We start from the raw sequence: 14,776 nt of genomic DNA, 5'->3' as shown, positions 1-14,776 counted from the left end.
GAACAGAGAGCAGCAGCATTTTCTCTGGGAGAATTTCCTTCATACAGAATTACCTGTGATGGTCATTCTTAGGACATTATAAAGACACAGCATAAGTGTTTGTAATTTGTTGTTGAAAAATTGCATCACTGAATATCACAGGCTTATGGAAAAAGCAGAGAGCTGTGTCTGGAAACAGGAGTTCTGTGCTTTGCACAAGCTGTAGTCAAACTCTTTTGCACTGTCTGTGTAAATGCAGGAAGCTGCTCTGAGCTGTTCTTCTCAATGCTGACTTCTTTTTGCATTGTATTTTTGTTAAGACACCAGACCAAATGACAACATGGGATTTTATTTATTTGTTGGTGACAATATTTGTCTGTGTGATCTCCTTATTTTAAATAAGACTTGCAAAGAGCTACAAATCAGTAATCATTTGTGGCTTCTGGACAAGGAGTTGTGTGTTCAGCATCCTCCTCATTTGCCACTCCCTTCACACTTGGATGTTTTCTCTGATTTATTCTTAGGTGTCTTCATGAGTGGAAACCCCATGATGGTAAACCTCTTTCCTGCCTGCTCTTTTGTGACAACCATAAAAAACAAGACCCAGAGTAAGTCCCCAATCCTGTCCTTGAAATATTAAAGCTCAGCATTGTTTTCTAAATGCCTTGCCTTGAAAGTTCCTTGTAACTGAATAATACTTTAAAATTTTGGCTTTGTAGCAGGAGCAAGTCCTTAATCAGTTTTCTAGTGGTGCAGAAATAAATAAGACTCTGAAGCACAACCTAAAGTGACCTGAATCATAGTGCCAATTTCATGAAAGTAATGAGAATTCTAAATTGAGAATTTAAAAAAACCTGAGTCCTCTCAGGTTTGTGGCATGGTCAGTCTTAAATGGCCTGTTAGTCCTCCAGATTTCAACTGCCCATTGCTGAAAATACAGCTTTTATTGTTATTGTTTCTTCAGTTGTGGCCTTAAGGTGTCTGAGAGGGGTAGTGGTTTCTAGTCTGCCTCAGAGCAGAAATTTTCTGGGAACTTTAAGCCATGGTTGGGCAAAATCAGCCATGGGCAGCTTGTGAGGAGCTTTTCTGGGTAGGATGAATCGTCTTTAAGAGAATTTGGATCTGTTGTGCCTGCAGAGTTCCCTTCTGGAGGTTTCTCATCACAGGAGCCGAGCAGAACAGAGAGCTGAAGATGTGGTGCACAGTGTCCTGGACCTGTCTGCAGACTGTTCGGTACGTGTGCCTGGATGCCCCTGAAGGCTGGCATTTAAGGGGACTGAATTTGCCAAGGTGATCCCTGATGTCCCATGGATTCTACTCCTTTGCCATTCCAACCTGTTGTTGGAAGCTCTCAGCTCTGGCAGACTGTCAGGTCAAGCTTAGGCAGGGCCAGGGAAGTTTATACTTTTATTATTTGTGTTACCAAGATCTGTTGTCTTTGCCTTGTTCTATAAAGCAGAGACACAGCTGTAACATGAGAGGAGATTGCACAACAGAACTGCACACCTTGAGTGTTTTCTTCTCTGGAGATTTTAGATATTCAGTAACCAATCTAGGATCTTCTCCTATTAGTGCTTTTTCTGTTTAAATTTTGAGAAGCTGCTATGTTGATAGAGCTTAAGAAATTATCCAAGGCTTAAATGTTGAGCTGTCTAGGCCCAGAAATTGAAATTGTGCTTTAATCCATCCCTTGACTCAGCTTAGGTTCCCTGATTTTATTTTTCTGTTGGTGGATCATGGCCTTTCTTACCACACACATGCTTAAGGCCACTTTGGATTTTCCCTCTTTAAATGAGAAGAAATGACATAGAGCCAAGTGCTGCTTTTTCCACCTCACACTACAGAAGGTCCAAAACTTACGGAAGGGTTATTTTGATTTGGTGGATTTTTGGTTTTAAATCTGCAGCATTGACTCTTGTACTCCTATGAATGTGAAACGTGTTGAGTAATGACTGTCACCTTGCATTTCAATGTTCAGAATCCATAACTTGATCCTATCATGCCATCTCCCAGCTGCTTTCTTAGCTGATGTCAGCATTGATTTCAGCAAAGGAGTTTCTGTTCTAGTGGGTGGTTGCACTGTAATAGGGCTGTAAACTCCTTAAGGTTCTGTGGGAGTTTTGGTAATTAGTGCAGTTTCATAGCAATCATGCTGGTTGGGCTAATCTACCTTTCTCTCTGCACCCCCTCCCTCTTATTTGTATATGTAGCTTTTCTCCTGACATATTCAGCTCCATGAATATTCCTCCCAGCCTGAAAGTCTGCCTGGACCTCTCAGCTGAGTATCTGATACTGAGTGATGTGCAGAGAAAAGTAAGTAGTTCATTTTGTTGCTGCCTGTGGGAAATGGTGGCTGAAGCAGAATTGGCCTTGTGGTGTGTGACTGGTTCTGCTGCTTACGTCTGGGATTTGCATGTTAGCAGATAAAAATGCAGAAGCTGACTCAGCAATTTCACTGTGTGATGAAAAAAGGCAGCAGTTCAGCTGAGTAATCCTGAGGACTCTTAAGGATTATTTCTCACCCTTTGTAAAGCTCTCATTTGGAGATACTTGTGTCTGGCATGCTAGGATTGAGTTCTTGATCAATATTGACTCCCTTTAGAGTGTGATGCTTGTGGTTCCCTTGAGTGTTCCATTTCAAATTTCAAGATCCAGGCTTTGTTCCTCACATTATTTCCCTTGTTCCCAATCTGGTTTGGATGCTCAGCTCTGTAGTCCCCACACATGTGCATGGTCTGCTCTGAAAGCTCTGATTTACCATTTCCAGGTCTTGTATGTGATGGAGTTGATGCAGAACCAGGAGGAGGGCAAGGCTTACTTCAGCTCCATCTCAGAGTTCCTCCTGACCCACCCAGTGCTGAGCTTTGGCATCCAGGCCGTGAGCCGCTGCCGGCTGCGGCACACCGAGGTGCTCCCAGCAGAGGAGGAGACTGACAGCTTGAGTGTAGGTAGGTGACAGAATTTGGCTGCTGTGTGGTCAGGATTTCTTTCCTGGCTTGTTCTAACTTTGCTGTGAAAGGCTGGTCACTTCTTCAAAATAACAAGACAAGAGGAAACAGCCTCAGGTTGCACCCAGTGAGGTTTAGATTGGGTGTTAGGCTTAAGCTGGGTTGTCAAGCCTTGCAACACAGAATTCAAGGTGTGGCCTGGTCACTGCCCTGGTCCTGCTGGTGACACTGTTGCTGAAACAGGCCAGGATGCCAATGGCCACCTTGGCACGTGCTGGCTCATTTTAAGCTGCTCTCAACCAGCACCCACAGGCCCTTTCCCCCGGGCAGCTTTGCAGCCACTCTGCTCAGCCCGTGGTGCTGCAGGGGGTTGTTGTGACCCAAGCACAGGACCTAGCTCTTGGCCTTGTTGAACCTCACACAATTGGCCTCAGCCCATCAATCCAGCCGGTCCACACCCCTCTGTAGGCCCTTCCTTCCTTCCTGCACATCAACACTCCTGCCTAAAGTGGTGCACAGCATCCTCAGCCAGTCAAGGGATTGTCTTGCTCTGCTCTGCAGTGGTGCAGCCTTGAGTCCCATGTGCAGTTTTGGGCCCCACAATATAAAAAAGACACCAAGCTGTTAGAGAGTGTCCAGAAGAGGGTCATGAGGATGGTGAAGTGGAAGCTGGGTGGAGAGTGCCTGAGGTCTCTTGGTCTGTTCAGCCTGGAGGGGACTGAGGGAAGACCTCATTGCAGTCTTCCAGCATCCTCACAACAGGCAGGCACTGATCTTTTCAATCTCAAGACCAGTGACAGGACTCAAGGAAATGGCATAAAGCTGAGTCAGTGGAGGTTTTTCTTGGATATCAGGAAAATATCCAGAGGCTGGTTGGGCACAGGAACAGGTACCCTGGGGCAGTGATTGAAGCACTGAGCCTGAGTTCAAGAAGCATTTGGACAGTTCTTCCAGGCACATGCAGTGATTCTTAGGGTGTTCTGTGCAAGGCCAGGAGTTGGACTCAGTGATCCTCATGGGTCCCATCCAGCTCAGGATATTCTGTGGAGTTGTCTGCGAAGTTACTGAGAGTGCTCTTGATCCCTTCATCCATCCAGATCATTGATAAAGAGAATCTGTATCATGCTGGTTCTTTGCTGTCAGTTCATCCTGCTGTGATGCTTTTGTAGTACTTTGTGTGTAGTTTCCATGCAACTTCATATTTTACCTCTGTCTCTTTCCAGAAGGTGCTCAGGGCTCTGGGGCTGTTGAATCAGCAGCAGGTGTGCTGATAAAACTCTTCTGTGTTCACACCAAGTGAGTATTTGTGTGCAGCTGTGTGTGTTTGTCCTAGCCCTGCACTCACCTGTAGAAATTTAGGTTCAATTCTTTTGCTCATAACAAAAGCTACTTGGCCCCAAAGAAATTTCTGTGGTGTGTATGGCCTTACAGGAGGTAGCTCTGAATGGTGTGACAAGCTTGTATCTCCATGAGTGATTTCAGAGTTGTGCTCACACACAAATGCTGGGAAACATCTCAGATACCCTGGGTGGCAGAACTGGGTGACACGGCTGAGTGAGGCTCAGCTTCTGTTGCTTCTGTGACAGGCAGAAAACACTGAAGCATTTTCCAAGGGAATTAGTTCAGTGAAATCTTCTGAGCCTTAATGATGCCTTAAGTCTTCTCCTCGTGGTTCCTAAGCTGATCAGAGATGCTTGTTTCATTCTAGGGCCCTGCAGGATGTGCAGATCAGATTCCAGCCTCTTCACAGCCCTGACACAAGTGCTTCCATGCCTGTCCATGGCACTCATGAAGAATTTGGTGAGCATGTGTGTTAAATTGGTCTTTAGTGTTACTGAGCCTTTAAAGGTTATTGGTGAGGAGAGCAGAAGAGTTTTGGGTATCTCTTTGTACTGCAGTGGTGTCATTGCATAAAGGGTTCTGAATATGCAGTAGCAGAGGAGCAGGAAGCTGGTTAGACCCTGTGAGTATGGAGTTTGGGATGTGTTACACCAGGAGTGCTAATGCTTTGTGCATGCTTGAGTTCACCTTCCTGGGTGATTTGGCACTTGTGAAAGAAACTGGAAGTTTGTCTCTTGTCAGGTGGAAGAGATCAGAGTGACAGCAGAGCTGTGGGAGTAGAGGGGGCTGGGCTGTTTGTGATGAGCTCTTTCAGCTCATTCACCATTCTGGGATGTGGCAGTTCAACTGGCCTTGCTTTTAGGGAAGAAAGGAAGCTTGGACATTTTATTATCAAAGCCTGATAAAATCCAGTCTGGCATACAAAGAGAAAGCATAACACAGGATTTGCTTTGCTCTAAGCTTTGACTGGGATCTTGCAGGGTTTTTGCTTGTTCTTCTTGGAATCAAGCATGGCATGCAATGGCACAAGTTTATACTTCATTGAATTAGAGCTTTAGTTTTGGAGGGAAGTTCCAGACTGATTTGTACCTCTCCCTGGAAGCCTTTCCAGACCACATGGCTGACCTGGGCACGGAGGGGCTGGGCTCTGAGAAGGAGTCTGTGCATGGCTCCCAGCCGGACCTGCGGCGCATCGCCGATCTGCCCGTGCCAGCAGATTTCCTGTCCCTGTCCAGTGATGCCAAGCCCAAGCTGATGACTCCAGATGCATTCATGACACCAAGTACTTCTCTTCAACAGGTAAATCAGAGATCTTTTAAGGGGATGTAAGGGATGGGGGTGGATTTTGGTACTTTTGGACACCCTTTTCAGCTGTAATGACTATGATAAGCTTTGCTAGCTGAATGCAGAGCACACAGGAAACTCTGCATGTAGCCAGACTGAGCAGGGACTTGTTGGCACATCTAAAATGCTAAGCTGGCCTAAGCTTGTGTTGTAAGTGCTCTGTTTAACTGCAAAACCACTGATGTAGGTGTGCTTTGTAGAAATATGGGTTTGCTAAATAACTGTATCTAAGCTGCGAGACTGCTGTTACTGGTTTGCCCATGTTGTTTGGGGATATGATGTAACTGTAATGGAAGAAAAGATTCCACTTCTGCACATCCTGCTGATGGGGTCCTGTGGGAGTGCAGATCTGAAATGATCAGGGGACTGTTGGAACTGTTCAGACTTGTGAGACCCCTCTGGAGTACCCCACTCTCTGCCATAAACCCTCTGCCTCTGCACTGGTGAGGTCACTTTGGGGACAGCAGTTCCCCAGTAAAAGCAGCCGTATGATGGGGATGTTTTGTGATTTGTCTTTGTCCAGCACCTGAGCACCTTGGCAGAACAACCCAACCTGTGGGGATGTTTTCTATTCCCTCTTCACCAGAAACTCTTTAGGAGTCTCTTCCTCAGGCTGAGTTGTGTTGTTGGCCTCTGTGCCCTCCTGACTGCTGTGTTTCCTTGCAGATTGCTGTCTCTCCAGGCAGCAGTGTCAGCTCCCTCACTGCAGTCACAGCCATGAGCAGCACTTCTGTCACGGATGCCTCTCTGCCCAGGTGAGCAGCACATGGGTTAAATAATTCATTTGCAACTGAACTGTCACAGGCCTTTGGGATAGCACAGAGCTGTAGCATGTCTTGCAGGAGTGAAGATTGTAACCAGAGTTAGAAACTGGCCTGAGTCCCAACATCCCTGTATAGGCAGCTGTTTGCATCCCTGTTGCAGCTTGGAACGTGTCTGTTGTCATCTAGAGGCCAACAAGAGTGTTTTATGTGTACCTCATAGGGATTCTGTTATTGCAGCTCAGTTTTGTTGCTCTCCATGCTTTTCCCAAAGGGCCATTGTTTACAGGTAAGAGAACTCTGCAGCCACCAAGGACAGGGAGAGAATTAGGACTGGTAGGAAAATCTTACAGTGTGACAGTGGGTTGGGCTGCTTAACAGGGGAGAACTTCACTTCTGGGGGTTGGGAAAAGGAGAGAGACTCATCTCATAGTGTTGTGTTTCTCCCTGTACAGTGCCCACTGGAGATACAATTGGTCCCTTCTCTCACTGACCCCTCAAATTCTAAAAGATTGCAATGGCCCTTTTTTTTCTCTTTTTGTTGTTTCCACCTGGTATCTCTCTTACCTGTACAGGGACTAGTAGCTGACCATGGTGGAAAGAGCAAGGGCTCCTCCACTGATCTTTGTACCCCATCTCCTCAGCTCGAGTGTTTGATACAGATCAATCATTTATTTGGGCTGCTTGATTTGCTGGTGTCTTTTTCTGCAGAGCTTCAGAAGACTTGACAATGAGCCCCAAGATGCAGCTGGACACCAGCCTCACGCTGAGCAGCAGCAGCAGCAGTCTCCAGACCAGTCCCAGGAGTCACTCTGTTCTTATCCCAGGCCTCCCTGACAAGCTTACACCAAAGGCACCTGTTCCAGTAAGGCTCCAAATGCTGCTCCCTTCCTTCTCATGGGCCAAGGAACCTCTCTATGGGTCTCTACAAGCTGAAATTGCTCAGCCTGGAGAACAAAAGGCTCTGAGGAGCAGAGTGGCCTTTTAGTGCTTTAGAGAGCGACTTTTCACATGGGCAGACAGGGATAGGGCATGGGAGAATGATTTCAAACTAGAAGAGGGGAGGCTTATTTTAGATGTTAGGAGGAAATTTTTTCAGGGGGTGGTAAGGCACTGGCATAGACTTCCAAGGAAAGTTGTGGATTCCCAATCCCTGCAAGTGTCCAAGGCCAGATTGGATGGGGCATTGAGCAACCTGGTCTAGTGGAAAGTGTCCCTGCCCATGGCAGTGGAGTAGGAACAAGGTGATCTTTAAGGTCTTTTTCAACCCAAACCTTTCTAGGATTCTATGAAATTACATTTATTTGGATGTTAACAGGGACAGCGTGTGCCCTTTGGAAAACAGCTGCTGGCACACATATGCAGTCCAGTTTACTCAGCCACATTGGTGGAATTTGTGTCTCTGAAAGAGAGATACAGCCGTAGATAGCTGCAATACAGCTACAGATACAGCAATGGAGGGACAGCTCTAGCTTGTGCTGTCACCATCCCAGTGGCTGGAACTGGTCAGCTGTTGTGTTAAGAGACAGTGCTACCTGGAAAGGCTTATTTCTGCTTGTTGTTCTGATGAGTCAGAAATCATGATTTCCTATCCCTAAATTTTAATTTCCAGGTGTAGTGTAGAACAGACCATGACCAAAGCTTGAAATTGAAACAAGGAGATGTTCAGTGTTAAAACTAGTGTTCTCCTTCAAAGAGAAGGGAGTCTGGAGCAGAGCAGGGGGGTAGAATTAGTGTTACATTTTCTTTTGAAAGGGAGTTCAAACTAGCATTGGCTTAAGTGTGTTGTTAGCCCGGCTGAGAGTCCACTACAAGTGCTGGGACTGTTTTCCATCTGATGAAGGAGTGGCAGCCAAGGAATCACATGAGGAAAGGGTAGAGCAGGCTGTTTCCAGAGGCAGTTAGTGCAAGGCACCAGGAGTTCTTGGAGTGTCTTATCCTAAAGCCTCTTATTTGATTTCTGTTTGTAGGTGGCACCAGGAAACTCCTCTCTAGCCCTGGAACTGCAGGAAGTGGAGCCCTTGGTGGTGCCCCAGGCTTCTCCCACCCGTGAGCGCTCCCCAGACGTCATTTCCTCTGCTTCCACAGCCATGTCCCAGGACATCCCAGAGATTGCTTCCGAGACGCTGCAGCGCAGCTTCGCGGCGGCGGCGCCCGCGCTGCCCGGGGAGGCGCTGGAGCCCGGGCACCACGCGGACAGCATGGCCTCAGCTGCCTCTGCCCTGCACCTGCTGTCCCCCAGGAACCGCCACAACTCGGAGCACAGCCACCACTCTTTGGACATGCCTCCAGTGGAGGTGGACAGACTGAATGCTCCATCTTTACTGGAGACTGCTTTAACTCAGGAAAATGCATCTTCTGACAGTGTTGTGAGTCAGCCGTGGCCGGCGGCTCCTGACATAACCCGGGAAACCAGGAACAGCATGGCAGACAGGTAATCCTTGGGTTTGTCTGGCACGGGGCAGTTTGTTTGCATTGCCAAGTTGGCAGCTTGGTGAAAACCTCTTACGTTGTGATTAACCTCGAACAGTTCTCCATCCCTCTTTCCCTTGAAGGATCTGATGAGTCAGCCTTCCTGTGTGCTGTGTCCTGAACTTCCTAGGCCACCTCTGACCACTTTTGCTCTCTGATACCCTTTGCAGCATAAATGATCTCTGTTAAGAAGGTGAAAAGTCTTCTTTGTTGGCCTTCATGTTCACATGGAGACTAGAGATTTTTTTTGTGTGCTCTGGAAATCAAACCACTACAAGCTACATTCTACCCCAAGTGAAGCAGGCTTTTGTTGAATCAATTGACAAAATAACTGTCAGGTTTGCTTGTATGTCTCTCTTTTAGGACTGCCTCTATGCAGCTAGTGTTACAAATACATTAAGTACTTTAGCAGTCAAAAAATAAATGGCAATGGAGCAGGAATGAGGGATGGTGCAGCATCACTTAGGCTGCTTAGAAGGAGCAATCTATTATGCTGGAGCAGTGCTGGGTTTCATCACAGAACTAGTGTCCCTCTTCTGTAGTAGGATGAGAACAGAAAGAGGCATCTTGCCTCTTCAGGTTCCACTTAGGCTGGGGCTACATGTACCATGTGAACCTGCAAACACCTTCATTTTCAGGACTGGAAGGCTGAGAGGGTCAATGTTGTCCCTCAGATAATCCTGGACTGTTCACTCATCAGAGTTGCAAAGAAAGGCCTCACCTTGTGCCTCCACAGCTGAGGATGTTGTTTCAGGAAACAGTCCCATCTGATGCCTCTGGGAGGACATCAAGACTGTGTTTCTACACAATATTTTTTCTTTTATTCATAATATGAACTTGAGAAAATACATTTGTAGGAGTTTGCAACTCCCCTCAATCCCACTCTGTCTTTGTATTCTTCTGGATGTCTTCTATAAGAATACCAGATCAGCTATCTCTGACTGTGAGAGATTTCACCAGTGCTCACTTCTGTGTAAAGTCCTTCCTGCAGGCTGCATTCAGGCAGACCTAATTGGCAGCCCAGAGGCACGTGCAGTTTGCTCTCAAAATCATTGTGATACTCAGACTGGATGCACTATTACAATCCTGTCTGTTAGAGCTGACCCATCAAATTCACACACTTCCTCAGACACTTTGAGGAACTAAGAAGCACTGATGATTTTTGCTTCAGTGATCAGTATTAAATGAGGAAGAACAAACCCCAGGTTCATGGAAGTGTGTGCCAGGTTTGAGTAGTGGCTTACCTCTCTTGTATGAGTGTCTGTTGGGAGGTAATTCTTGGAAATCTACTTCAAGCATAGCTGAGCTGCTTCTCCCCTTTTGAGGCCCCAGAAAAGCACATGGACCAGTTCAAGTATTTAGTGCTTCTACACAGCACTGCGACTTCCTGGATCTGTGGGATCAGTGTGGGGTGATTTTTGTTACAGACTTCCTATCAGGATCTCTCATGAGACATGGAGAGAGTGAATATCCAAGCTGAAAGAGACTTTTGTGATGGTATTTTCTTTTTTCCCCTCTCTAGCCCAAGGGATGAGGTTGAAGAAAAGCACAAGAGTTCTTCCTACCATCGACACAGCTACCACCTTCTGCAGCATGACAGCCAGGATGCCAGTGCAGAGCAAAGGTACCAGAGTGCTCAGCCCCCTCTCTCACCCTGCATGGACTCAACTCAGGCTGCATTTGTGCCTCTGTCCCCAGCCAGCCTTCACATGTGGGGTGAATGTCTCTGCTTTGTCTCCTGACTTAATGTGGGTTTGCAGCCCAGCTTTCCTCATGTTCTGGTGACTTCAGCTCATCTCAAGATTGGCCTCTGGGCCCTCTCCAGTTTATTCTCTGTAGAGAAAGGTTTGATTGTGCTGCTTCTAAAAGCATTGGTTTAATTACCAATAAAAACCTATTAAGAGATCAGTTTCTAAAATATTTTGCCTTATATAAGGTAGCAAGGGTACCTCAGGAGTAAAGTTTCTTGCTTCTGACATCTTTCCTCCCTGATAAGTCCCTCTGAATTTCTGTGGGCACATTCTGTGTGCCTGACAAGCTCTGCCCTGTTGCACAGCTGAGGATTGTCCACAATCCACACATAAATTCAGACTGAAACCTGCAGTCTGTATTTGCTCAGCAGGGGAAAGTCTCCAAGGTACTGAGGATCACAGACACCTTAGGCTCACCTGATCCTCCTCTGTTGTTGAAACGTGTTCTGTGTCCAGTGCTTGCTGTCTGTAAAGCTCTAGGGATGTGTTTACACAGCAACTCCCTACAGCTTTACAGCTGCCTGGGCCCTGCTGTCCCTAATGCAGGGACCCTCCAAGCCTTGCTGCACAGCACTGGAGCTCAGCCTGAGCAGACCTGGATCAAAGCAGAGCAGCCTGTTCTGAGCTCTGAGGTGACTGTGAAAAAAGGTTAGGTGGGGGTGTCTGTAGCTGACTCTGGCCATGTGTGGGTGAAGATCTGTGTGAATCCATCCCAGTCCAGTGTGGTGAGTGATGTCCTCTCCCTTGCTGTCCCTTCACAGTGACCACGATGATGAAGTTGCAAGCTTGGCTTCTACATCAGGTGGATTTGGTGCCAAGGCATCAGCACAGAGGCTGCCTGTGAAGGACTGGAAAGTCAAAGCATCCCCCCGGGCCTCCCCAAAGCTGAAGAGGAAGGGCAAGAAGGATGATGGGTATGCTGGGCTGGCCAGGGCACAGCAGGCTCAGCACCAGCTGGGCAGGGCACAGCCTCCTGCAGCCATTGGGGTCTGAGGCAGCAGCCAAGTGCTCCCAGCCCTCATCACCCTGTTTGCAGAGGGCAGGAACCCCACAGAAGGCATTGCTGCTCACTCAGACACTGACTGGCACTCGGGTGTGGGAATAGTTCTGCACTGTCTCCAACTGGGACTCAAAATCCAAAATACAGCCTGGGCTTGAGAAGAATGTATGGGAGGTAAATTACACATTGTGAGGGGACACTGGGCCCTTTCACTGGTTTCAGTGAAGGCTTCATTGAAACTGTGATGCTATGAGTGTCACAATGCCTCCCTTTTTAATTGGCTTCTGAACAGCAGCACAGTGCCCTTGTTCAGCAATATCTCATTTGTTACCTGCTTGCTGTTTCTGTGTTTTTCTAAACATGCCTGTATCAATATCCTGTAAGTGAAAATTGGTGACTGGAAAGGTCTGACCATGGCAGGTTAGACAAATCTGTCTGCATCAGTGTGAGGAGAGCAGCAGAGCTTCTGCACAGGGCTCTCTCCTCTTCTTGTGTTCCCATAGCTCCATGATTTGATGTCTGGCTGTGCAGATCACAACAAAGAGGGGCTATGACATTTAATTCTGGCTGTGGTCCTGCACAGTAACACCCAGAAGCTCTTGGCCTCTGAAATTACTTTCACTTTTTCTGTCTCAGTGCTTTTGAAGTTGCAGAGTGGATATTGTCTGGGAACTAAAAGTGTTTACTTTTCTTCACTGATCTGTGGCTTTGATGGAGACATGCAGTATTAGTGGATCAGTTCAGGGTTTTTCTTTATTCTGCTGTGTGAGCTGGAGTGTATCTTTAGTTTCTTCACCTTGAGAGCTGGAATTGCACAAGATGATTAGTGCTCATTCATTCTAAATTTTAGCAAATGAATACTTGTTTTTTGTTTGGGTCTTCCCTGGCTTCAAATTTGGACAAAACTGAAAAAGCAGTGTGGAGTGCACTTTGTAATAGTCCTCAATAACACTTGGTTCAGGTCTCTTCCCTGCAAAGGGACCAGTCTGTAAGGAATTTCAGGGTCTGTGAACAGTGCAAATGAAAGTGTAATAGTGCTGTAAGGACTGGGATTTCATCACCTTCCCATCATTCTCCATGTTACACAAGGCAAACTGGAGTAATGAGCTGGAGTGTAAAATCTAAAGCAACCATGAAACATGTGATCTGTTTTGGCAGAAGACTTGGATAATAAGAGGAGTTAATTGACATAACTGGGTTACTACTCTTTCTCTGTTTATTTCCAGGGACATGAACCAGTCACCAAGATCATCTAACAACCAGGTGAGTCAGAGCTGCTCTTCATGATGCTTCATATCTTACTAGGGAAAACCTGAGAGAAAGTTCATTCCAGTTCCTTGAAGTATCATGGGTCATGCCCTAGGAGGTTGAGAGCGGGCTGCACTGGGGTTTGGAATTGCTCAGTGCTGACATGCAGCAGAGAAGGAGCTCTGTGCTCTCCAGACTGATGATTTCTTTCTCATACTTGCCTCTGCCTGCAGCAGGATAAGCTGTTCCTGTCAAAGAAAGGGTCACAGGGGGATTGGCCTTGATGTGTGAGTCTCCTTGTTCCTTCCCCTTAAGGGTCTGTCCTCACACTCCTTGAACTATTTCGAGCAGTGAAGTGACAGCATAAAAATTTATACTTGGCCAGTTGTTTGGTGTTCTCAAATAAATGAAAGATCTGAAAAAGCGCTCTAAAGAAGCCTCCTTAGTGTACTGATTGCACTGCTCTTTTGTGAGTGTTTGAGTTCATTGTTTACATTTGTAGGCATCAACACTCTCAGTACCTGGCCAAAAGTGAATAAAATCTGTTTTGAAGGGTGTGTTGTGTCTAACCAGTTGATATTCTAAGCAACCATTTTTTAATTCCATGCAGGAACTTTGTTTTATCTGTTTATTCCTTGGCACAGCAGTTCTTGGGAGCAGGCACTAAACTGGTCCTGTTCGCTGCGTTGTGGGTTACACTTCACTTCCAGGCACAGGGCTTGACTCAATACTGAGCAGAAACTGAGCTGACCTCCAGTCCTGTTAGAAATGAATGCTTGTCCTCTGCACATGCAGGTGACAGCAGAGTTCCAGGAGGAGGTGATGTGCATCCTGAGGAGCCAGCAGCGCGAGCTCTTGGAGCTGCGGCAGTCGCAGGTGGAGCTGCTGCAGAGGCTCACAGATCACCTCGACGCCATCCAGAGCTCCCTCATGGGCCACATGGAGAGGGTCATCGACTCCCAGCACGAGCAGGAGCGTATCCTTGTCTGCAGGTGTTGAGGGGAAGCTGCAGGGCAGACTGCAGGTGTGAGGAAGGCTCAGGAAGATCAAGGATGTGGGAGCGTGGGGCTGTAGGTGCAGTACAGTTGCCTGGCTGCAGTGTCACTACTTCAGTTCCTCTCAGGCCCTTCCTCAGGGCAAGAAACTCAGAAATAGACCAGAACTGACACTTTCTCTGTGCCACTAAATCTTAGTTACCCATAAGCCATAAGTGCTGCAGTTCTGGTGTAGACCAGAGGTGCACTTGGTACATTGTCCCACCTCAGGCAGTGGCCAGTTGCACAAGAGTAATCATGGGCTGATCCTTTCCTTCCTTTCCTCCTTAAGGCAAGTCAGTACTTGCACCAGAAGCAGCATCTGGCTGCCATACTGCATAGCTGGATATAGAATTATCTTGTTTGTCCACATTTGTTCATATGCTGGTCTACAGGTCCCTTAGGTGTCTTCTGAGAAGTATTTTCTTTTGCTGCTTTCAAACCTGATATCCAATTATTTGTATTGTATTATGAATTATTGGTTCCTGTGTACATTTGCTGCACTGAATTTGATTATGTTACCCAAACTGAGCAGCTCCAGCCTGAAACCACTCCTAACTTCTATGACAATAGCTTTCTCTATTAATTAGTCTCAGATTTTCCTTTTGTGACCATCGGTCTGATATTCACAGATAATTTAGATACCTTTCTACTGAATTTCAGTGTCTAGAGTTGTATTGTAATACTAGAATAATTTTTCCTTTCTCCACAACTTTATGCATGGACTGAATTTTGTCAGCAGCTGAATTGTCATTTCATTGTTTGCTTTGTTGGAGTTTGAGGTGTTAGTTTGTTTAAAATGTGTTTGTGTGTTGGTTCCTTCAGAGAGGTTGCTTGTTTCATCAGGTGTGAGTAGCCTGAAGCCTGGATTTGCTCCCATCACTGTATCACTGTAGAC

At 46.7% G+C, this 14,776-nt stretch overlaps 1 protein-coding gene across 1 annotated transcript in view; it reads left to right on the top strand.

Annotated features, from left to right (window-relative positions):
• The window catches only part of EDC4 (enhancer of mRNA decapping 4), a 33,081-nt gene that overhangs the window by 9,889 nt on the left and 8,416 nt on the right, over positions 1-14,776 (top strand). Inside the window, exons 9-22 of the mRNA XM_058813412.1 lie at positions 504-587; positions 1,117-1,212; positions 2,190-2,292; positions 2,747-2,927; positions 4,151-4,223; positions 4,636-4,727; positions 5,371-5,567; positions 6,279-6,367; positions 7,085-7,238; positions 8,344-8,807; positions 10,368-10,469; positions 11,358-11,510; positions 12,823-12,859; positions 13,640-13,820. Of these exons, the coding sequence (XP_058669395.1) occupies positions 504-587; positions 1,117-1,212; positions 2,190-2,292; positions 2,747-2,927; positions 4,151-4,223; positions 4,636-4,727; positions 5,371-5,567; positions 6,279-6,367; positions 7,085-7,238; positions 8,344-8,807; positions 10,368-10,469; positions 11,358-11,510; positions 12,823-12,859; positions 13,640-13,820 (2,006 nt within the window). The remainder of the gene's footprint in view (positions 1-503; positions 588-1,116; positions 1,213-2,189; positions 2,293-2,746; positions 2,928-4,150; positions 4,224-4,635; positions 4,728-5,370; positions 5,568-6,278; positions 6,368-7,084; positions 7,239-8,343; positions 8,808-10,367; positions 10,470-11,357; positions 11,511-12,822; positions 12,860-13,639; positions 13,821-14,776) is intronic.

Source organism: Ammospiza caudacuta, chromosome 13 (assembly GCF_027887145.1).
Source record: "Ammospiza caudacuta isolate bAmmCau1 chromosome 13, bAmmCau1.pri, whole genome shotgun sequence".
NCBI classification, from domain to species: Eukaryota; Metazoa; Chordata; class Aves; order Passeriformes; family Passerellidae; genus Ammospiza; species Ammospiza caudacuta.
Note: the sequence above shows the minus strand (reverse complement) of the source record. Positions and strands in the feature narration are given on the sequence as shown.